The sequence below is a fragment of the Panthera pardus genome, unplaced genomic scaffold, assembly GCF_024362965.1.
Source record: "Panthera pardus isolate Hobbes unplaced genomic scaffold, ASM2436296v1 HiC_scaffold_16, whole genome shotgun sequence".
Classification (NCBI taxonomy): Eukaryota; Metazoa; Chordata; class Mammalia; order Carnivora; family Felidae; genus Panthera; species Panthera pardus.
The window spans coordinates 66207973-66231628 of record NW_026526721.1 but is presented as its reverse complement, the minus strand read 5'-3'; the positions used below and the strand labels follow the sequence as shown (position 1 = coordinate 66231628).

The following is a 23656-nucleotide window of genomic DNA, read 5'->3' as shown; positions in this document are numbered from 1 at the left end:
TTGTTGCAAATGGCAAGATCCCATTTTTTTATGGCTGAGTAATATTTTATTTTGTATATATACATATATGTGTGTGTGTGTGTGTGTGTGTGTGTGTATGCCACATCTTCATCTACTGATGAACACCTAGGTTCCTTCCATAATTTGGCTAGTATAAATAATGCAAAAAACATAGCAGTGCATATATCTTTTCAAAATAGTCTTTTTGTTTTCTCTACATAAATATCCAGTGGTTAAATCACTAGATCATACGGTATTTCTATTTTCAATTTTTTTGAGGAACCTCCATACTATTTTCCACAGCAGCTTCACCAATTTACATTCCCATCAACCCAGCACACAAGGGTTCCTTGTTCTCCACATCTTTGCCAACACTTGTTATTTCTTGTCTTTTTGATTCTTGCCATTCTGACAAGTGTAAGGTGGTATCACATTGTGGTTCTGATTTGCATTTCCCTGATGATTAGTGATGCTGAACATCTTTTCGTGTGTCTGTTGGCCATTTGTATGTCTTTTTTGGAAAAATGTCATTCAGGTCCTCTGCGCATTTTCAATCAGTTTATTTGGTTCTTTGGTGTTGAGTTGTAGAAGTCCTTTTTATGTTTTGGAAATTAACCCTTATCAGATATATGAGTTGCAAATATTTTGTCCCATTCAGTAGGTTGTCTTGTCATTTTATTTATAGTTTCCTTCACTGTGCAAAAGCTTTTTATTTTGGTATAGTCCCACTAGTCTAATTTTGCTTTTTGTTTCCCTTGCTTTTGTGTATGGTATTAGAAAGTAGTCCAGTTTCATTCTTTTGCATGTAGATGCCCAGTTTTCTCAGCACCATTTCTTGAAGAGACTGTCTTTATATGTTCTTGCCTACTCTCTCACAGATTAATTGACCATGTATATGTGGGTTTATTTCTGGGTTTTCTATTCTGTCTCATCTCTGTGTCTATTTTTGTGCCAGTTATACTGTTTTGATTAATGGAGTTTTGTAATATATCTTGAAATTGGGATTGCAATAACTCTAGTTTTGTTTTTCTGTCTCAAGATAGGTTTTGCTGTTTAGGGTCTTTTGTGGTTCCATATAAGCTTTAGTATTATTTGCTCTAGTTTTGTGAAAAATGCTGTTGATATTTTCATAGGGATTGCTAATCTAATGATCTATAGATTACTTTGAGTATTATGGGCACTTTAACAATATTTGTTCTTCCAATCCATGAGCATGGAATATCTTTCCATTTGTCTGTGTCATCTTCAATTTCTTTCATTAGTGTTTTCTAGTTTTTGGAGTATAGATCTTTCAATTCCTAGTTGTTTATTCCCAGGTATTTTACTCTTAATGTAATTGTAAATAGGATTGTTAATTTCTCTTTCTGCTACTTCATTATCAGTGTATATGAACACAATAGATTTCTGTATATTAATTTTGTGTCCTGCAACTTTACTGAATTCACTTATCAGTTCTAGTAGTTTTTGTGGTGGAGTCTTTCAAGTTTTCTATGTATAGTATAATGTCATCTGCAATAGTGACAGTTTTACTTCTTCCTTACCAATTTGGATGCCTTTCATTTCTTTTTCTTGTCTGACTGTGGTAGCTAGAGGAAAAGTTGTTTTTCACTATTGAGTAAGAGCACTATTTGTTTTTAAGATAAGAACTGCCATACTAAATGAGATAAAAATCCAATTTGCTGACAATATACTAGCACCAAAAGACTTTTTGTAAGAAAATGTGATTGCTCTCTATGGTAACTTAAAAGTTTATAAACATATTTCCTACAAGTCTATAATCCCTTACATGAGCCTGTACCCGCACCCTTATGCTCTTAGGATAAACAAAGTAGAGAGCCTAGAGTAACAGAATAACCTGGCTTTTGTTTCTGATTCTTTTTTTTTTAAGTTTATTTATTTTTTGAAAGAGACAGAGACAGCACAACTAGGGGAGGGGCAGAGAAAGAGGGAGATGGAGAGGGAGAAAATCCCAAGCAGGCTCCATGCTGCCAGCACAGAGTGCAACATAGGGCTTGAACCTGTGAAACCACAAGATCATGACCTGAGCCGAAACCAAGAACCTGACGTTCAACAAACTGAGCCACCCACGTACCCTTGTTGCTGATTCTTTTTTTTTTAAACTTTTTAATTTTTTTTTTAACGTTTATTTTATTTTTGAGACAGAGAGAGACAGAGCATGAACGGAGGAGGGGCAGAGAGAGAGGGAGACACAGAATCGGAAGCAGGCTCCAGGCTCTGAGCCATCAGCCCAGAGCCCGACGCGGGGCTCGAACTCACAGACCGTGAGATCGTGACCTGAGCTGAAGTCGGATGCTTAACCGACTGAGCCAACCAGGCGCCCCCCCTTGTTGCTGATTCTTAAAAAAATTAATTTTAATGCATTTGGTTCTTAAATGTGTTACCATCTCAACCCTAACAAGGTAGCTTAAGTCTTCTGGTTTGCCTCCATTCCTATTCTTAAAGATGCCCACCCTCACCTGTCCATTTTGGAGACAGGAGCATGAAGTCATTGTCAGATGCTTTATCCATAATAAGTTATCCTGCTATGTCAACTGTACTATCTTTTATAATACTAGTTACAGCACAGAACGAGACAGGTCCGCACATCTCAGGGAATATTTTAATAAATGAAAATTGCAAATATGTAGAACTGTGATCACGGACTTGCACCAAACCCAGTTACAAAACCTCCCAAGTAAAGATATGTGAAATTAGAATAATGTGGAGACAATGGGAAACCTGAAGAAGAGATAATAATCAGGAAAACCAAGGCACTTGACCTCCTTCAGTTTTCCTGGGTCCTGGAAAGCCTAATTCTCCACAGTCCACACGTTTCTGACTTTATACCTATGTATCTGGGAACATCTTATGTTATATCTGGTATAAGGATCATGATTACAAACTCATTTCCTTGCAGTAGTTACACTAGTTATCTACATGTTGGCTCTGACACTATGACCATTTATAAAAACAGCTTATAAATGGTAATGAATTATGAGTTGGCTAATTTAAGAGTTTATTCAAAACTTTAGGAATTATGCCATCTTGTTCTAGTGATATATTTCTTTTTGTCTGTTTTGTTAGGTCTAGATCATCCCATGTGTTTGTCACTGTCAATCCAGTACTTCTGAATTGTTCCCTTAAAAAGATTTAGGAATAAAATGTCCCTTATATCTTTCTCAGTAAAAACTGAAATTTATTTAATTTTTTAAAAGTTTTGTTTAATGTTTATTTATTTTTGAGAGAGAGAGAGAGAAACACAGAGCATGAGCGGAGGAAGGACAGAGAGAGAGGGAGACACAGAACCCAAATCTGTCACCACAGAGCCCGATGCAGGACTCGAACTCATGAACCACGAAATAATGACCTGAACTAAAGTTGGACGCTTAACCAACTGAGCCACCCAGGCACTCCAATAAAAACTGAAATTTAATTGAATATTTCTACAATCTTCTTTTTCCACGTCTTTTTGAAAATTATATACTGTATTCCTAAAATGGTGTCACTCTTTCACTGAATAATTTCCTTGTCTTCCATAAAAGCCTTTTCCAAGAAGCTGTTCAAAATAATACCTAGTTTGCTCTTAATACACCTTTCTATTACCTTTCCTGCTCTCACTTATTCATTCAACAAATATTTAATTACCTTGTATATGGCAGGCACAGTTCTATGAATTGGTAATATAGTTGTGAACATAATAAAGCCCTGCCCCCATGTAGTTAAATTATGATAGGAGAAGCAAACAACAAGCAAATAATATATAATTTAATGACAGGTAATTGTGTTATCAAGAAAAAGTAATCAGGATGAGGTCAGGGAGGGAGTGAGCAGCAGTCAATGAAGATCTCTCTGAGAAGTTAACAATTAGTTAACTTAGAACTAAATAAAATAAAGGGAATATGTAATATAATTATTAGGGAGGAAAGTGTTCCATGGAAAAGAAAAGCAAATGAAAAAGCCTTGAGGTAGGAATCGTGTCGGAGAAAGAATAGGAAAACCAATGTAGCTGATGCAGAGTAAGTAACATGAAGTAGAGTTGAAAATGATATCTTGGGGGCACCTGGGTGGCTCAGTTGGTTAAGCATCCGACTTGGGCTCAGGTCATGATCTCGCGGCTTATGAGTTCAAGCCCTGCATCAGGCTCTGTGCTGACAGCTCAGAGCCTGGAGCCTGCTTCAGATTCTGTGTTTCGCTCGCTCTCTCTCTGCCTCTCTCCTGCTTATGCTCTGTCTCAAAAATAAATAAAACATTAAAAAAAAAAAAGAAAATGATATCTTGTCAGTGCCAGATCATTTAGGTCTCTATAAGACATTAATGAGATTTTTGTTTTTATTTTTAAGAGAAATAAAAAGCCATTGGAGAGTTTTGAGCAGGAATGGCATAATATGATTTAAATTTTAAAAGGATTCTACTGCTTATTATGAAAGTGGAGCCTGAGTGAGAACAGAGAAAATACCTAGAAAGCTATTGAGTAGTAGTCCAGGCAAAAGATGTGGTAGAAGTGAAGACACGTAATCAGATTTAGGATGTATTTTGAAAGGGAGTCAATAGAATAGTCTATTTTCTCAAAATCTCTATGTTTCCTAAGAAATTAATCATGTTGTCTTTTCTAATAAGTTAGAAAGATAAAACAGAAAAAATACTAGATTTAATAATGGAAGAATAGAGCATTAAACTTAGCTATGCCTCCTACCAACTTGGAGACCTAAGGATACCACTTAAATTCTCTGGCTTCAGATGTCTTATCAGTAAAATAAAAATATTTACACTTTTCTTGCCTTCCTTACAGGACTGTTATGAAGGTCAAATGGGAGATCCTACAAATAAAGCTAAGTTTAATGTAACAAACTCACTACATTAACAAAAACTTTCCATCCTCTTTGTAAAACATGGATTGACATTAATGATTCACTGAATACTTGAAACTCTAGCTTAAATTCTCACACTTTCCTACTCCCAGCCTAATTAGGTGTGGGCCAATTAACTATAAGAATTAAGATAGATGATAGGTAGATAGATTTTATATATACACACACATACACACATATATATTGTGTGCATATACACTCACCTATACTCTATATATATGTGTACATACAGTTGACGCTTGAACATGGGTATGAACTGCATGGATCCAGTGATGCTTGGAATTTTTTTAGATAAATACATAGTACTATACATGTGTTTTCTCTTCCTTATGATTTTCTTAATAACATTTTCTTTTTTCTGCTTACTTTATTGTAAATATACATTATATAATACATATAACATACAAACTACATATTAATCAACTGTTTATGTTATCAGTAAGCCTTCCGGTCAACAGACTATTTGTAGTTAAGTTTTGGGGAGGTAAAGTTTTCAGGGAGTTAAGTTTTGGGGGAGTAGAATATATACAGATATTCAATCATGGGGAGATCCACACCCTTAACCCCCATGTTGTTCAAGGGCCAACCATATATTCATCATGTGTATAAACTAAGTGTCAGATGATATGTATATATCATCTAGAAGGACCTGACACTTTGCTTCAAAAGCAAAAGAAGTCCTTTTTTAAATTTTTATTTATTTTTTTAAAATATAATTTATTGACAAATTGGTTTCCATACAACGCCCAGTGTTCATCCCAAGTGCCCTCCTCAAGACCCATCACCCACTTTATTCTTGAGACAGCATGAGCAAGGGAGGAGCAGATTGGGAGAGAGACACAGAATCCAAAGCAGTCTCCAGGCTCTGAGCTGTCAGCACAGAGCCCAATGCAGGGCTCGAACTCACAAGCCATGAGATCATGACCTGAGCCGAAGTCGGATGTTCAACCGACTTTGGTGCCCCCCAAAAGTTCTTATTCTACTTTAAATAAGTTAAAACTGAAAATTATACATAATGACTTTGGGATGGTTTATGGAAGAAAAGCCCACACAGAACTCTAATTACAGAACCAATGCTCAACAACAAAAAATCTTGTTCATTCATCAAGTGACCTGTAAAATGGTGTATATACATTTTCAGTTAAAATAAAATGTTTAAGACATATATCGTTATTAATGACTTTCTGCTTTAATCAACCAACCATGTATATACTGTTTCATTCATGAAGTATATCAGGTGCCTACTATAATCATTCTCAATACTGACTGTGTATCAGAATTTCCTGTGGGGCCTTTTCAAAAAATGCAAGTGTCTAGGCCCCATTCCTAGATATGGATTCTCTAAGACGAATGGAGCTAGAAATCTTTCTTTTACACAGAGTTAAGAACCACTGGCCTACTAGGTAGTAAGCAGCCTAGTAATGATAAGGAAACATATATTTTCCTCTCATAGAGTTAACAATATAACAATAGTGACAGAAAAATAAATTTTCTAATCACAGTAAGGTGCTAAATTCACACCAAAAGGAATATTCCAGGTGCTATAAAAAAACAGAAGGGAAAAAAAAAACTAATTCTGCCTTGGGCAGTAAAAAAGGAAGGTAGTGGACAGAGCAGGTTTCATGGAGGTGATATTTTAACTATGAGATAAAAAGTAACTAGGAATTCTCCAATTTTATTAAAGCTGGAAAGGATATTCTAGTCAGAAGCAACAAATTGAGAAAAGGCATTGAAATATGAGAAAATATGGTCCTTTCAGGGAATGCAGTATGCGTAGGAAATCAAGGAAATGAGGATGGAAATGTAAATGAGAACCTCAACCTGATATAGATCAAGTTAAGCACCTTGACGTTTACTGTATAGAGCAGTAGTTTCAAATTGTGTTTCACAGAATTCAAGTTCAGAAAAGGCACTTCATGTAGTTCATAAATATCTGAACATAGGCATTCAAATGAATACATACTGAACTTAGATTGCATTAAACTAATGTATAACTTGTTTTTTGATAAGCTTGAACCTAAGTTTCTTCTACCATTTCTATGTTTTTGAACTTCTTATACATTTGTCACTGATTATAAAAGGTGTAACTTTATACTTTTATAAGGCCAGCAAAAGTCCTACACCTGACAGGGATAATATTATACAACAAAAACCAAATATAAAATACACGATTTTTATTGAGTAGCTGTATAATTTATTATTATTATTTATTTTTAAATGTATGCCAATAAGGTATATTTACTTGTTTGAATAGCTGCTGTTCACTGGGTCTGACATTAGCCTTTTATTTGTAGAGCATCATTGCTCTAGGGAAACGAACATAAACTTTTTAGCAGGGAAATGACATAATCAACATTACAGTTCAGAAATAACCATTATTATAACAAAATCAATTGGAACAGGGTAAAACTAGAGGTAAGAAGATCAGGTAGGGAGTAATTTCAAGAGACTAACCAAGAAACTATGATAGAATGAACAGGTACTGAAGATGATGAAAAGGGAATAAATTTCAGAAATACTGAGGAAATAGAATAGATAGGATTTGATGACTGATCAGATAATAGAGATGAGGATGGTTTTCAAAAGAGCAGATTACAGATTTATACTTTAGTTTTGATCATGCGGAAAAGTTACAAGTACCCAAAAGGTGCCAACTGCTTAGTACTCAGAATAGAATGTTCTTTGCACATTCCATCAGTGAGTCCAAATGAAGTCCCCACTTTAGTAACAGTCCTAATTTTGGAGTTTCCTTAATCCATTTTTATATATTTTCTTATAGTCAAGGTAACCTAAAGTACAATCATAAAATCACTTTTAAAAATTAAGTATATTGCTATCCAAAGATGCCATAGTACTTTCCCCATTTAGTAACATTTTAATACTATTAGTGTTCCACTTATACAGCTATGTCTCCTCTTAATTTCTTTGAAAGTATAATTTTGTACCTATATTATTACAACCTACTGGTTATAGTCATTCCACTAAGAACAAGGTGATTTCAAAAATTTAAGAATACAAAAATACACATTTTAGCACCTTTTCCAAATTTATACATTACCTTCACCTAATTGTCTTGTTTGATCTTCCCAGTAACCCTCTTAAGTCAGAAGAGTAGAAATACTTATTACCATACCACAGATGAGAAAATCAAGGCTCAAGGCAGATAAATGGCTTGTCCAAGATTACATGGCTGGCAAGTGACAGAGCTTTAAATAAAGTACAATCTGATTCCTAGGCCAGTGTTCTTCCTACCATGCCATATGTTTTTGAAGTAATGCATATTTAACTTCTGCTACTTCTCATGACTATTTCCTGTCTGACTAAATAGGAAGACAACTACATATCTCCCATTTTCCTCTCTTGCATTCACCCATTTCCCCTGAAATTTTTAATTTAAAACCTTCTCTACCAGATTTAAAACCTCAATAGTCCTGCCAATCTGTTTCAGAGGTCTACCTTTTCTATAACTATTTTATCTTTACCAAAACTATTCTAAGAGATTTTGGAAATTTTTTCAGAATCTTGGAATGGAAACAGTAATACACCAAATATTAGATAATCATAGCATTATTCCCCTAACTAGCAGTTCAAATTTGAGCCTGTAAGGCCCTTTTCCATATTTCTTTCATGACCAATATTAAGCCCCTAATCTGACAAAATATCTACTATTTCTTTTTTTTTTAATATTTATTTGAGAGAGAGACAGAGCATGAGCAGGGGAGGGACAGAGGGAGAGGGAGACAAAGAATCCAAAGCAGGCTTTGAGCCATCAGCACAAAGCCCGAAGCGAGGCCAGAACCCACCAACCATGAGATCACGACCTGAGCCAAATTTGGAGGCTGAACCGACTGAGCCACCCTGGCTTCTTTATCTGTTATTTCAAATTGAGAACGAAATTATATACAACTTTGTATACAAAATTGTATGCATATAAACTTCATAAGGTAGAATTATATCTTTTAATCTAATTCTAAATAAATTCACTTTTATGTAAATTAATATATAATATTTTAATAAATACAGGTTTAATGTTTTTATAATGATCCTACCAGGAATAGCAAATAAGACAATAATTTAAACTTACCCCATTATATATGTTATTTACTACAAAAATAATTTTAACAATTTCAAAAAATTCTTTTGAAGTACCAAAACATTTAATAATTTCTGTAATTTCAAAAATTTATGATTTGTTTTAATGTATTCAAACACATCTTAAAATTATATTCATCAGTATTATATGAATGACTTAGTAGCTTTTTTAATTGTACATGGAGGTCAAGAATACATTCCTAAGCTACCTTCCCAAAAGAAAAAAGAACAGTAAGAATTATAAACTACTTTATGTCAGAAAATATAAATATCTATATAGTAACAAAATGTTTGTTTTGAAAATTCATGGCTCCCCATCAGAAACTCTATTTTGCTTATTCATTAGAACTTGAACATTAGAGTACAGTTACCCAAAATGTTTCCTCACTAAACCAGAACACAGGCTATTTTTAAGTTCTTACAAGTATTAAGTCCATGGATTTGTTTAAAAATTTAAGAATCTGGAGTTGTTTTCATACAGAATTTTAAACAATGAATTTAAAACAATACTGTTACATCTTTTTAAATGGATGTATTCACTTAGCTATTACTTCTAGCAACATTTTAATAGCTTTAATCATTTTATACTGCACAGTGAAATAAAATAACAATTAGTTTCTCTGAATGTCAACATGGAATTAACCAGAATGATTATTTTCTCCTTCAGTTTACTACTTATACATAAATATTACATTAAAAATTTTGCCCACAATTTGGGCCTTGACATTGCAAATTCTACTTTTTATGTTTGCTTATTTCCACTTTAAATTACCATTGCTTTTTAAATTGATACTGAAGTCGATGCCTAGAACATCTTTATTAATTCAAACATCTACCTATAGAGTGGTCTGCCCAGGACTGCCTGGTGTTGGCATCTCAACAATTTCTGATCCCTAGTGAGTGTTTTTGTTTGGTTTGGTTTGTTTGTTTTTAATTATTCTTTCCTCACAACAGTGAAATAAAGAAATAATAGGCTGTAAGCCAATTCAAAACTTACCTTGCAAATCTGGAAATACTCTGAAGTCAGGGTTTCCTGAATCTCCTCTTTGAGAACCCCTGCAGTCCCTCCTGGATGCACGGAACCACTTCCAGCCCCACCACCGCTGTTACTGCCACTGCTGCTACCACTGCCAGGGGAGGAGGCAGTTAAGCCATCCAAAACTTTTCGGAAATTAAACTTCTTCATTTTAAAAACTGTTGAGAAATTCAAAGGAAAGGGTGACTTAACGCATGGACTTATACCTGGGTAAAAGTGTTGAGCTTTTCATATTAGTGAAGGCAGTAGCCAGTCCCCATTTTACAAGCATTGGCTATAAACGAATAAAAAAAGAGAGAGAGAGAGAGAGAGAGAGAGAGAGAGCCAGGCTTCATCTTGTCAAATTTTAATTCTAAAAAGAACATCCTTTAAAAAGAAATAATAAAATACAACTCTAAAGGCAAAGTATTCCCTCCTCATACATCAAATTTTCAAGTGCTTTATCCTCAGCTGTAGCTACGCTTTATCAGCACTGGGGTAAAAATAAAAGGCAGTGTCATCATCGTCATTAGCATTATATCATCATTATTATTATACAATCAAGCCGGAGTCCAACAGACCAAGACTCTGTGTCTCTTAAGGGCGGGCTTTTTTTTTTTAAAGATTCAGCTCAGAATATTTTCAGAAAAACGATATTGGGGTTGGGCGGTGGGATAGCGAGTATTTACTCTGCTACCACCTTCTGGACTCTTCCTCACCATCTTCAACACTCCCTTCTTCTCAGTGGGTAATGAAGGGGAGGCCTTTTTCCATTTCTCACCCCCAACAGTCGGACCCCAAAACATCTGCGGGTGACCCACGGCAACAGCAGACGGGAGGGGTGAGCGGCGGCGCCGGCTGCCTCCGCTTCTCCCTCCGCCCTCCCCTTCCAACCCCCCCCCCCCCGCCACCAGCGTCTCCAGCCCTCCTCCCTCTTCTCCCCGCTCCATCCACCCCCCGCCCCCCTCTGTCCGCAGCCGCCGCCGCGCTCGCCCTCCTGTCCGCTCTCCCCGCAGCACCGCGGCGGCTCCTGGGGGACGTGAGGCAGTGGCGGCTACAGGCTGCGGCCCGAGTCCCGCCTTAGCCTGCTGGGCGCGCAGAGCCGCCGTTCCCGCGGTCCCTCCCCGGGCGGAGCGCCTAGGCACCAAGCACACACAAACACCCTCACACAGACATTCGCGCGCCCATTCGGAGCACACTCAAACACCGTCACACAGAAATTCGCGCGCGGGCGCTCACGCTCATGAACACACACACAGGTGTGAGGGAGCCGCGGCTGGACGGCGTTGTCGGCGTCCCAGAGGGATGACTATCGGACTCCAGACTTAGGCACCTTCCTCGGCCGCCACTAGGTGCCAGCCAGCCCGAGAAGCTGAAGGTGCGGAGGGAGGCGGGCTAGCAGGCGTCAGTCCCTCCCGACTGTGGCCGCTTCTCCGGTTCCTCTGGTCGCGGCGCCCGGCGCTCTCCGAGGTCCTAACCAAGCAGGCAGGCTCCAACGAAGGCTCCGCCCTCCCGCCGTGGGATGCAAGCCCCGCCCCCTAGAACGCCCCCTCGTTTGCCCCGCCCCCTCCACTTCAGGGCGCGCGGCGCTGGAGAAAGGGGCGGAGAGTTACGGTACGTCAAAGGGAGCAAATAGCCTCGGCTCCAATCCTAGGCTCCATAGAGTCAAGCTCCGCGGTCGCGAGGCGCGGAAGAAACTGGGGGATAGGCCGAAGGAAAAGCCAATGAAAGGGGGAGGGGAGAACTTAGAAAAGTGGTTGAAGTGTTTGATTGACGGAGAGATTGGCCAGTATGCTGGGGGGCAGTGTTTTGGGGGCTGTAATTGGCGCTACCTGTTGAAGGACGCAAGTGTGAATCAATAGAATGCGTGGAAGTGTGCAAACTTGGGCGCCTTGAGTCCGAGGCTGCTGGAAGGGTGTTCCTAGGTCTGACCCTGGAAGATATTGTGAACTGGGCAAGTGTTTTTGCAGTTTTCACCTCTACTCGTTCTCCAGGTGCATCTATTGGGCTTCCCTCACTGTCCTGCTACTTGGCCTAATTGCTTAACAAGTCACCTCTGCCAGAGAGAATTGTATTTCCGTAGACTTGGAATATATAGCCTTCCAGACCCTAAGGAATCAATTGCTTACCTTGTTCCCTCTAATACGTAAATTACCCTTCCCCCCCATTTTCACATATACACTTAAAAACAAAAAAAAGAAAACATTTCTCTGAGTAAACCGTGTCAGGAAATTTTAAGCTTTATGAGTCACAATAATCATTTTGAAAGATACACTATTTGGTGCAGGATTAAAAAATATAATAAAAGCATCAGGATGGGAATATTTGGTTCTGAGCCCTTACTTGATACTGGATTGGGGAAAATTTAGACCTCAATTTCTTCGTCTGTGAAAATGAAGGGCAACTCAGGGGGCCAGAGCTAGCTACAGACTTCAATTTGGGCAAGCAACAGAGCTCATTAGTAAGCATCTCATATAGTCTTACATTTTTGAGATCTCCTAGGATGATTTTTTTTTCTGGTGGAGGAAGAGGATGGGGTGAAAGGGAAGACCTGAAAGAGAAATGATTTGTCCAAGGTCACATAGCAAGGAAATAGTAGAGATAGGTTACAGCCTAGTTTTTCAGATCCTCAGCTCAATGCTTACCCTCTCCTTTTTAATTTTTCAGTACTTAATGTGTATTTTACTCCTTTTGAAACCTTTAAAAGACCCCCCAATTGCCACAGCTAGACAGTAACACTTTTGAAGGCAGGCATGGAATTATAGATTTCTGTCTTGTCTAGCACCTAGCACAATGTTTCACACATAAGAGGCAGTTAAAGGGTTTTGAACAATTGGTTTGTTAATGGTTGTTAGTAAAAGATTTAAGAGATGATACCCAATTATATCCTATTTGGGAAGGGTAAAAATTTGGGTGGAAACGAATGCCATGTCTGGTGAAAACTAGATCTTGGTAGGGTTCCAAATTCTGTATTGTATTCCTAACAATATGTACCTTTGTCATTACTCTCTTTTTCCATTTTTTTTTCTTATTTCTTCCTGGCCCCATGTCACCTCCAAGACCAGGTGCCTATTAAGGCTAAAGAGTTTGCTTTCCTCTTTTTTTTTTTTAATATGAAATTTATTGTCAAATTGGTTTCCATACAATACCCAGTGCTCATCCCAACAGATGCCCTCTTCAATACCCATCACCCACTTTCCCCTCCCTCCCACCCCAACCCCATCAACCCTCAGTTTATTTTCAGTTTTTAAGAGTTTCTTATGGTTTGGCTCCCTCTCTCTCTCTTTTTTTTCCTTCCCCTCCTTCGTGGTCTTCTGTTAAGTTTCTCAGGATCCACATAAGAGTAAAAACATATGGTATCTGTCTTTCTCTGTATGACTTATTTCACTTAGCATAACACTCTCCAGTTCCATCCATGTTGCTACAAAAGGCCATATTTCATTCTTTCTCATTGCCAAGTAGTATTCCATTGTATATATAAACCACATCTTCCTTATCCATTCATCAGTTGATGGACATTTAGGCTCTTTCCATAATTTGGCTATTGTTGAAAGTGCTGCTATAAACATTGGGGTGCAAGTGCCCCTACACATCAGCACTCCTGTGTTACTCCTTGGGTAAATTCCTAGCAGTGCTACTGCTGTGTCATAGGATAGACCTATTTTTAATTTTTTGAGGAACCTCCACACTGTTTTCCAGAGCGACTGCACCAGTTTGCATTCCCACCAACAGTGCAAGAGGGTTCCTGTTTCTCCACATCCTCTCCAGCATCTGTAGTCTCCTGATTTTTTCATTTTAGCCACTCTGACTGGCGTGAGGTGATGTCTCAGTGTGGTTTTGATTTGTATTTCCCTGATGAGGAGTGATGTTGAGCATCTTTTCATGTGCCTGTTGGCCATCTCAATGTCTTCTTTAAAAAAGTGTCTATTCATGTTTTTTCACTGGATTATTTGTTTTTCGGGTGTGGAGTTTAGTGAGTTCTTTATAGATTTTGGATACTAGCCCTTTGTCTGATATGTCATTTGCAAATATCTTTTCCCATTCCGTTGGTTGCCTTTTAGTTTTGTTGATTGTTTCTTTGCAGTGCAGAAGCTTTTTATCTTGATGAGGTCCCCGTAGTTCATTTTTGCCTTTAATTCCCTTGCCTTTGGGGATGTGTCAAGTAAGAAATTGCTGCGGCTGAGGTCAGAGGGGTTTTTTCCTGCTTTCTCCTCTAGGGTTTTGATGGTTTCCTGTCTCACATTCAGGTCCTTCATCCATTTTGAGTTTATTTTTGTGAATGGTGTAAGAAAGTGGTCTAATTTCATTTTTCTGCATGTTGCTATCCAGTTCTCCCAGCACCAAGAATCATAAACTACCTAGGAATAAACCTAACCAAAGATGTAAAAGGTCTGTATGCTGAAAACTATAGAAAGCTTATGAAGGAAATTGAAGAAGATACAAAGAAATGGAAAAACTTTCCATGCTTGTGGATTGGAAGAATAAATATTGTTAAAATGTCAATACTACCCAAAGCAATCTACACATTCAATGCAATCCCAATCAAAATTGCACCAGCATTCTTCTCGAAGCTAGAACAAGCAATCCTAAAATTTGTATGGAACCACAAAGACCAGGAATAGCCAAAGTAATATTGAAGAAGAAGACCAAAGTGGGAGGCATCACAATCCCAGACTTTAGCCTCTACTATAAAGCTGTAATCATAAAGACAGCATGGTATTGGCACAAAAAACAGACACATAGACCAATGGAATAGAATAGAGACTCCAGAATTGGACCCACAAAAGTATGCTTTCCTCTTTTTTATGCTTGTCTTTCCTTCAAAAAAGGGGGGGGGAGGGGTGGATGGAGAGGATTACTTTAACTCTTTGAGAAGTAACATTATTGTCTAAAATAATGGATTTAGATGCCCTCCTTCCCTTCATCAGAAAGTCTATTGACAATTCCTTAATTTTCAAACAAATGAAAGTAAGCCTATAACAAATGATGGTTTGGTCTTTTGATGAGAGTGATTCAGCAAAAGGAGATGTAATGTTTACAAGAAAACCCCATAAACCACTCATCACTAACACTGTACTATCTTAGCAGACTAGGTGGTGGTTTTATTCTGAAGCTGGGGGAGAACTGAGAACAAAAAAGGACACAAAACAGATTGACAAAGACTCTGCTTTAAGACCCTACAGGGAATTCATTGGCCTACTTGAGTTAAAAAGAGGTGACAGCGTAGATATTCCTTCAGATGGGACAACAAATTGGAATGGGAAGTGGAAGAAAAGCCAAGTCAGAATATGTAAATGTTTCTAACAAATATTAGAAGCCTAAAAATATATAATTAGAAGAATGAGATTTTGGAATCTTTGGGATTATTTTAAATATCTTTGTTCTTTCACAGTAGTAGCACAGTGTTTTGTACATAGTAAGTGCCCAGTAAATACTAATTTAAATAAATGACAGCAAGTAAAATTTTAACAAAATTGCAATCTCATTGAGTGGGAAACTGTGGACAGAGGATATTGTAATGCCAACTCACAAACTGTGAGCAAAGGATAGAAATGAGCAAAAGACAGTGCATTATATATGTAATAATGTAATGTGTATGTGAGAAGATAGCACAATTATAGCCTGAAAATCTTACTGGATGAGAGAAGCACAATGACATATATATGGAGGAAAATTCCATCCTTACTTACTTAAAGAGCAATAAGGTGCTATTCTATAAATCATTTGGTAAAGGGATTGATACCAGACCATAAAATATACCTTAAAAATAATGTAGCGATATTTAGAATTGGTCCAGATAATAATAAAGGAGAGCTTTGTTTATTCTACTATAAATTAGAATACTTCATTGAGAGGAGTTTCTGATAAGCCACACTATCTTCCTAAAATGGCAAGTATGAAGTCTGTAAGGAAGAAAGATTGTCTAAGCTTGGTCCTTGGAACAAAATCATCAAATTATTTAAACAAATCTAATATACTGAAAGGATTTTTAGAATATATGTTAAAAGTGTATTACAAGGGATTGTGATCTTTGATTCAAGCCAACAATGAAGCTAATAGCTGATTTTCCACATCTTCAAAAAATTAACTAATTATAGAAAGTATGTACATATATGACACTTCACACAGAGATTTGCTAAACTGATCAGGCTTGGAGAAAACGAAGCCAAATTGACAAAACACGTATAAATGGTCTGTCATACATAAAGATAATCAGTCCTACCAGTTATTTAGCACCCATATGCCAAACACTGTACTATGAAATTTACAAACATCTCTTTTAATTTGATTCTTATTATAACTCTATGAGACAGATGTTGTTTCCATTTTACAGGTAAGGAAATTTGAGATTCTGAAACATATGAGGAAGTCACTCATAGTCACTTAGGTAGATAACCCAGTCTTCAAATTCAAGGCTATCTAACATCTAAGATTATGCTTTTAATCACTGCCCTATTACTAATTAGAAAATTAAATAGGAATTGGAATAGGAAAATGGTGAGGGTTAATTCTTCTGAAATAGTGGATATATGTGTATTAGTTTGCCAGGACTACCATACCAAAGTACTACAGACCAGGTGGCTTAAACAACAGAAACTACTTTTTTCACAGTTCTGGAGGCTGGAAGTCCAAGAGCAAAGTGTCAGCAGGTTTGGCTTCTCTTTGGCTTGCATATGACTTCTTTCTTACTGTGTTCTCATATGGTCTTTCCTCTGTGTGTGCACATTTCTGGTGTTTCTGTGTGTCCAGAATTTCCTTTTCTTTTTCTTCTTAAAGTTTATTTATTTATTTATTTATTTATTTATTTATTTATTGAGAGAGAGAGAGAGAGAGAGAGAGAGAGCATGCATGCAAGCAGGGGAGGAGCAGAGAGAAAGGGAGAGAGAGAATCCCAACCAGGCTCCGTACTGTCCAAGAGTGCAGCCCAATGCAGGGCTCCATTTCACAAACTGTGAGATCATGACCTGAGCTGAAACCAAGAGTCAGATGCTTAACTGACTGAGCCACCTAGGTGGCCCCCTAATTTCCTCTTCTTATAAAGACATTAGTCATATTGGATTAAGGCCAACCCCAGTGGCCTCATTTTAACTTAATCACCTCTTAAAGGCCCTATCTCCAAGCAAAGTCATATTCTGAGGACAATTCAGTCCATACCAATATGACAATCAAATTCAATATTCTTTGAAATGAGCATCTACTATGAGCAGGAACTGTGTAAACAATTTTATATTTAGTTTTTCATTTAATTCTCACAACGATAACTCCAATTCATAGGTGAGAAAATGGAAGCAAAGGAAGATTAAATAATATGTCCAATATCATACATCAGGTAGGTTGTGAAATAGGAATTTGAACTTGTATAAATTGTATCCCAAATCTCTTTCCTCGTGCTGTTAGTGTGAAACCTAAGAAATCTGATTATATAGATAATTGATATTATAAAGGAAATTATTACAAGATCTAAATATTAGGAAAAAAGAGAACAGAAAAAAGAAGACTACCTGCTAAGGAGTTTGGATACTAGAAGTAAAAAGACATTTTGGAGTTGGGGGAGTAGGTACTAGAAGCAAACTTTGCGAATGGCATGCTAATAGGAAGTTGTTAGTTCACAATAAATCTCAATATAATTTGAAATATATTAAGAGTCCCAGGGAGTGTCCCACTAAAATAGGAGAAAATCAGTTATTCGATAACTAATTAAACATAGCAAGGCAGTAGTAAATTGCTTGGAGAGACTGTAGTCTCAGTGAATATCAGAACAGCTAGGAGGAGAATTTGAGTAGAGGGAGGGCAATGACGCAAGATTTACCAAAGGGCCAGACTGGCAATTATTGACATTAGCAAGTGTGAACATTTCCAATCTGCTTGCTGTGAGGTGCTGGATCTTGAACTGAGCAATATCTTTTATCATACATTTCCAACCCCTTAATCAAGTTATAGCACTATCCATTATTATTTGCTAGTCTAGGAATCAGAATTTCATTGAGAGGACACAGTTGAAAAACAGGTTCTACCTATATCCTTTCTCACAAAATTTTCAAGAGGATTAGGAATTATCTTTCCTTCCTCAATCTTCATCTGACTTTTTCTGGCCCTGTGATTACACATCCTTCAGGAAGGGTACTTGTTGATAGTTGTCAGCTTTCTGTCATATGGCAGGAAATAGCAACCAACATTATAATCTCTTATTCAGCCTACTCCAAGTGCACAAAGGGAGAAACCACAGGGTTAATTAAATAATGTCATCGCTCTCATAACAAACAGGCAGAGGTCATTAGGATAGACCCAAAACATACAAAGTATGGCTCAGCATACAATCAATGACAGAATTGCAAACAGAACTCATGTCTTCTAGGGCAAAACTCAAATATTTGCTATTAAACATGTAATTAAAATCAGCTCTTTGTGCCTCTTTTAAAATAGATGTTCACATATCTATCTATCACATTATCACATTAGGATGTGTAATAGAAAGGGATTTAGTGCTGAGACAGAACTGGTTTTCCTAAGTGGGGCACTAACATGCCCTTTCAGCCTCTAAGCGTCAATTTTTCCTGTATATACATATAGACTATTTTAAGGAAAAATGAGATTATGTTTGTAAAAGTGATATATGGAATGCAAACCACTCTACAAATATATTGTTATTATTCTTTTGCTTTAGTGAAACTTTATAGGAATTGAGTTGAATTTATTTTTCCCATTATTATTAATATAAAAGTCCTTTGTGTCTGTGGATTGATTGTTGATGAAATTGAAAGAGAGGAAGAGGGTTTGGACTTTACGAATCTTTCAAACCCAAAATTTTGTCTCTGTATGATTTATTTAGTCAAGGTTTACTGCAATCTTTTCCTAAATACTACGAAAGCTGATTGAAAAAATAATTAAAAGAATACTTATGTGGGTAGTGACCAACAGAGATGACCTGCAGCCTACTGCAGATACAGAAATCCTCAAAAGTATCTGTCTACAAATTAGAGATTCCTGGAGATCACCTTTTTTATTACTATTTCTATTTATATACACTGCACATATGTAAAATAAAGTACTAATTATATATACACTGATTATAAAAATAAGGTGTGCTTATTATAAAAACTTAAGAAAACTTAAGCATTTATTTCTAGTCATTTTCAGAACTAAACATTTTTAACTAAGCATTTTGTTTTAAACTTTTCCCACTTCATAAAATATTCTTCAGAAATAATCATTTTGAGTGTTATACAATTATTTATACACTGCACTTAATAATTTTCATATTCTTGGATATTTTATTTCTAGTTTTGCACTATTATAAATAATAATAGAGAGAACATTTGTATACTGAATCTTTGGCAAAGTTTCAGATTTTTTAAATAGTTGTTCCTTAAATATTAAAAGTTTACATAATATTAATTCCTTATACAGAAACTCCTCAATTAGCTTTCTTTTAGAGGGCATTACTATGTCAGAATAATATGTCTTCATACTTAGTTCTAAATTTTATTTTTCAAAGGTTACACCAATTCATAATTTCATTAAGAGTTTAGGTCCCTGTGGAGAACTCAACAATGAACCTTTTTGTAAAGTGATATCCTGTCTTACCTGTATTGACATTTTTTGTTTATATTTGTATTGTTTGTTTGAAAAAAGTTCAGAAAAATTTTAAATTATAAGAATTGGTAAGTATAATCAACTAGACAGAGCAGGAAAACATGACAAGCAAAACATAATTTTAGTAAAAGGTTGTAATTTCAGACTGGAAGGTGAAAACGTAAGAGTTTTCATAGAATTTTAAGATTAAAAAGAAATTTAGTAATTCATGTTTGATTTCTAAATTTAAAAAGTAATAACTGGGGCACCTGGGTGGGTCAGTTGGTTAAGTGTCTGACTTCAGTTCAGGTCATGATCTCATGGCTTGTGGGCTCGAGCCCCACATCAGTCTCTGTGCTGACAGCTCAGAGCCTGGAGCCTGCTTCAGATTCTGTGTCTCCCTCTCTCTCTGGCTCTCCACTGCTTGCACTCTGTCTCTCTCTCTCTCTCTTAAAAATAAATATTTTTTTAAAAGTAATAACAAACTTCAGTTATATGAGCAAATTAAAATTATAATTTTAATATATTGTTATTTGAAGGGAAATATTGAGAAAATAAGCACAAAAAGAGCTTAAAGGGTAGACAAGGAAATATAGACCTACAGAAGAACAATTTCATAGGAAAACAACCAAATCTTAAAAGAATATTTAAGGATCTTAAAGCCAAGTTGGGTTTTTGCCACTGTAGGCCAAATAGGGATGTGAACCCTTGGAATTTGTTACATAAATTGAAACTCAGAGCAAGATGCAAACTACATATTATAGATTCTCTGACCCTCATCTAGATGATAAAAATACAAAGATTGACAGCCTTTCTTGGATTTGGAATGACTTATGATGATTGCACCAGTTTAGGGATATGCATTTGCCTTCATGATGGCAATCACAAGATACTGAATTAATTTTTTATAATGGCTAACAAAGGGTTAAGATGTTAAGATTTTGTAAATGTCAATATTAATTATTAGGTCTGCTAAAATTGGCACACAAGAGTTTTAGAAAATAAGCCATGATACCAGCATTACTTTGCTTTAGCATAAACAAAAGTTCCAAAACGGAATCATGAGAGTAGGAGAGGAATGAGTGACTTCTTGTCTGTCCAATTACAGGCTCTAAGACAAGAGAAAACCATTTAAGTGGGTCCTGTCTGGCCAAGGAGGATAAGCTTTCTGTTTCAATCAGCTCCTTGGCTAGCTTGGCTGAAAAAACATTGTTGTTCTCTTAAACTTTGCAAAGCTAAGGAACTTGACAAGTATTTTTTTTCAGTAACAGCCAGAGTGATTTATGGCTTCTTCTAGCTCTCCTCAGTTAGAAAAACAAATTTTATGTCTGCCTCATTCTTTCCTCCCCATTATTCCCACTCTATTGTTTTTAGCCATAATCCTTCTTTATTTAATGCAAAGATTATTTTACATTGTTTTCCAAGTGTGTCTGTGTTTAATGTGCTTTAATTATGGAAACTAACTTTCTTGAATTTTCAAGGACAGTTGTTATTTAAAATATTCTGTACCATTGTTCTCATAAACCATCAAAACCGTCTCATAACACATACAGTCCCTCAACAAATACCACTGTCTTCCTTGATGTTATTTTTTAAACTTGAGTGGCAAAAACTGTAGGGGAGGGAAATACACAATAGTGTATATTTAAGAACAGGAACTCTGATTTCAGACAGAACAGAGTCTGCTACTTGATGTGTGACCTTGGACAAGTTATTTAAATTTTCTGTGTTTCAATTTTCTTATCTATAAAATGAAGATAAAATTACCAACCTCATAGGATGGTTGTGAAAATTAGGTTAGAAAAATTGTGCTGGTATTCAACACACTGCCCGGCACCTAGGAAATCCTCCACATATGTTAGTTATTATCAATTTTCAGCCCCAAAGTTTCAAATGAATACTGATAATCATAAAGAGGAGCGCCTGGGTGGCTCAGTCAGTTAAGCATCCAACTTTGGCTCAGGTCATGATCTCACGGTTCGGGAGTTTGAGCACCACATCAGGCTCTGTGCTGACAGCTCAGAGCCTGGAGCCTGCTTTGGATTCTGTGTCTCCTTCTCTCTCTGCCCCTCTGCCACTCATGCTCCCTCTCTCTCTTTCTCTCTCTCTCTCTCAAAAATAAATAAACATTAAAATTTTTTAAAAAAAGAATTATAAGAAAAAAAATTAATTTTACCACTAAAGTAAAAGACCTTAACATGAAAACTGCTAAAATGTTATTTGTTGTGGTTTGGACCTTGCAAAGTAAGTAACTGTGTATTTTCAGGTTGATAATTAACTTGTCTTTTAGAAAGAAAATCTTTGTAGAAACTGTTAAGCTTGGCTGAGTTCAGCTGGGGAGGCCCTGAATGGTAAATCTTCGAAATCTTAGTCATATTGTCTGTTTAATAAATACCATGTCTTCAGGCCATATCCTAACAAGAACTTACTAGCAAAATAGGACAAAAGAGAATGTATCTATAGGTCAATAACGGTTAAATATGTTTAAAGATTTTCAATATGGAAACATTAGTTTCCCCAACAGAAAGAAAATGTGTAAACTCAGTCTCTCTCTGTCCAAACTCCAGGATGGAAGAGAGTTGTTACTGTTATTGTTTGCTTGCTTGTTCTTTGTTGTTGTTCTGTGGCTTCTGTTTTTGTGTTTTTTCTCATTAACAACTTTTGAGATTGGAATTACCATTGCCATCCACTGATTATTGTAAAATCTTACCTGATAATCCACATGAAGTATTCAGAGACTTGGCAAGAAACGCTGGAAAAAAACTGGAAAGAATAAACAATTATTAAGCAAACAGAGTTTTTTAAACAAGTACAGGAGAATAATGTGCCATCATTTCAACAGCAGATGATGAAAATGACAATGCAAATATTATATTAACCAATATATGGTGTCTTGGCTGAACTTTTTATTTCTCTTCATGTAATTGTATACTTTATAATGATGTGATTCATTATATGATGTATAATTAAATGATTTAAATTTTACACCACTGTAAGACTTGATTATTTTATTTGAAAGAGTAATTAATTATAACTATCAATTCTTGCTCAAGTAAAAAAAAAGTGTTTACAAATAAGAAAAAATAAGCCTTTCATAAGAATATGTGCTTTGGTTTGTAAAGTTTCTAACTTGGTTATCATATTTATAATTTATTAACTCTTAAGAGATATTTTCACAGTCAAAAAAAAAATAAGGCTGAAAGAATCAAAAGTGGTAGCTATGAAAGCATACTTTCAAAAGATTTGAGAAGCCAAAGAGATGATGTGGAAAGAACCATATTTTCCCTTATGCATACCAGGCTAATGAAGGCCTTAGCCTTTGATAGTGTAGGATGAAAAAAGAGGAAAAGTACTGAGAATGGATATGAGTCAGCTTTCTAATCTGTAAAATGGCTTACAAACAGTAATTTTTATCTATTTTCTTCATGGTTATATCCATGGTACTTATAATAGCATCTGGCACATGGTAGGTTTTTCAATAAATATTTGCTGAATAAAAATATTAGTACATGATATTCATGCTTCATGCTAGAATTTCAAGCCTGAATTTGAAGATGTAATTAAGCCATAAATTAGATAAACATGCTTCTCTTATTCAACAAATATGTATTGTGTGCTATTTTGTGCTAAGTAAAATGCTAGCTGTTATAGGGGACAAAAAAAGAAACAAAGAAAAAGAGTAATACAGCCTTAAAGAGCTGATAATAATTGAGTATAAGGTGACAGACATGCAAAAAATTATAAAACACTGTTATGAGAGTAATGTGAGTGGTATAAGCAGAGCCCTGTGGTTGCACTGAAAAAATAACCAATTATTTCTTCCAGGTTCCTCAATAAAGAGGTGTATGATTGAGAAAGTTGGTTTGAAGTCTTCTTGAATCTTTTTCTGTACTAGCTTCCTCAACACAACTCTATGTTGATTACTTCTTTGAGGTCTCTCTTACTTCCTTCAATGGATCATCTTCCTTTTTTCAACCCCTAAAGATGTGAGAAGCAAGTGGAATATGAGCAAGAATTGGTAGTTATCATAAATTACTATTTCAGGAAGTTTGGTAGTAAAGGAAAAGAGGAAAGCAGAAAAAATGAAAGCATAAAAAGGAGGGGTTGG

General features: G+C 36.2%; 1 protein-coding gene across 7 annotated transcripts in view; it reads right to left on the bottom strand.

The window, feature by feature from the left end:
• STXBP5L (syntaxin binding protein 5L) overlaps nt 1-11473 on the bottom strand; it is a 379589-nt gene extending 368116 nt beyond the window's left edge. For 4 of the 7 annotated variants that reach the window (XM_019448499.2, XM_019448505.2, XM_019448504.2 and 1 more), the window contains exons 1-2: nt 11233-11473; nt 9958-10154 (exon numbers count right to left, since the gene is read on the bottom strand). In XM_019448499.2, the coding sequence (XP_019304044.2) occupies nt 9958-10146 (189 nt within the window). In that variant the 5' untranslated portion in view covers nt 10147-10154; nt 11233-11473. Of the gene's footprint in view, nt 1-9957; nt 10155-10694; nt 10822-11228 lie in introns of those variants that run through there. The other 3 variants (XM_019448501.2, XM_019448500.2, XM_019448502.2) reach the window with 3 other exon arrangements.
• Between the last annotated feature and the right edge of the window lie 12183 nt (nt 11474-23656).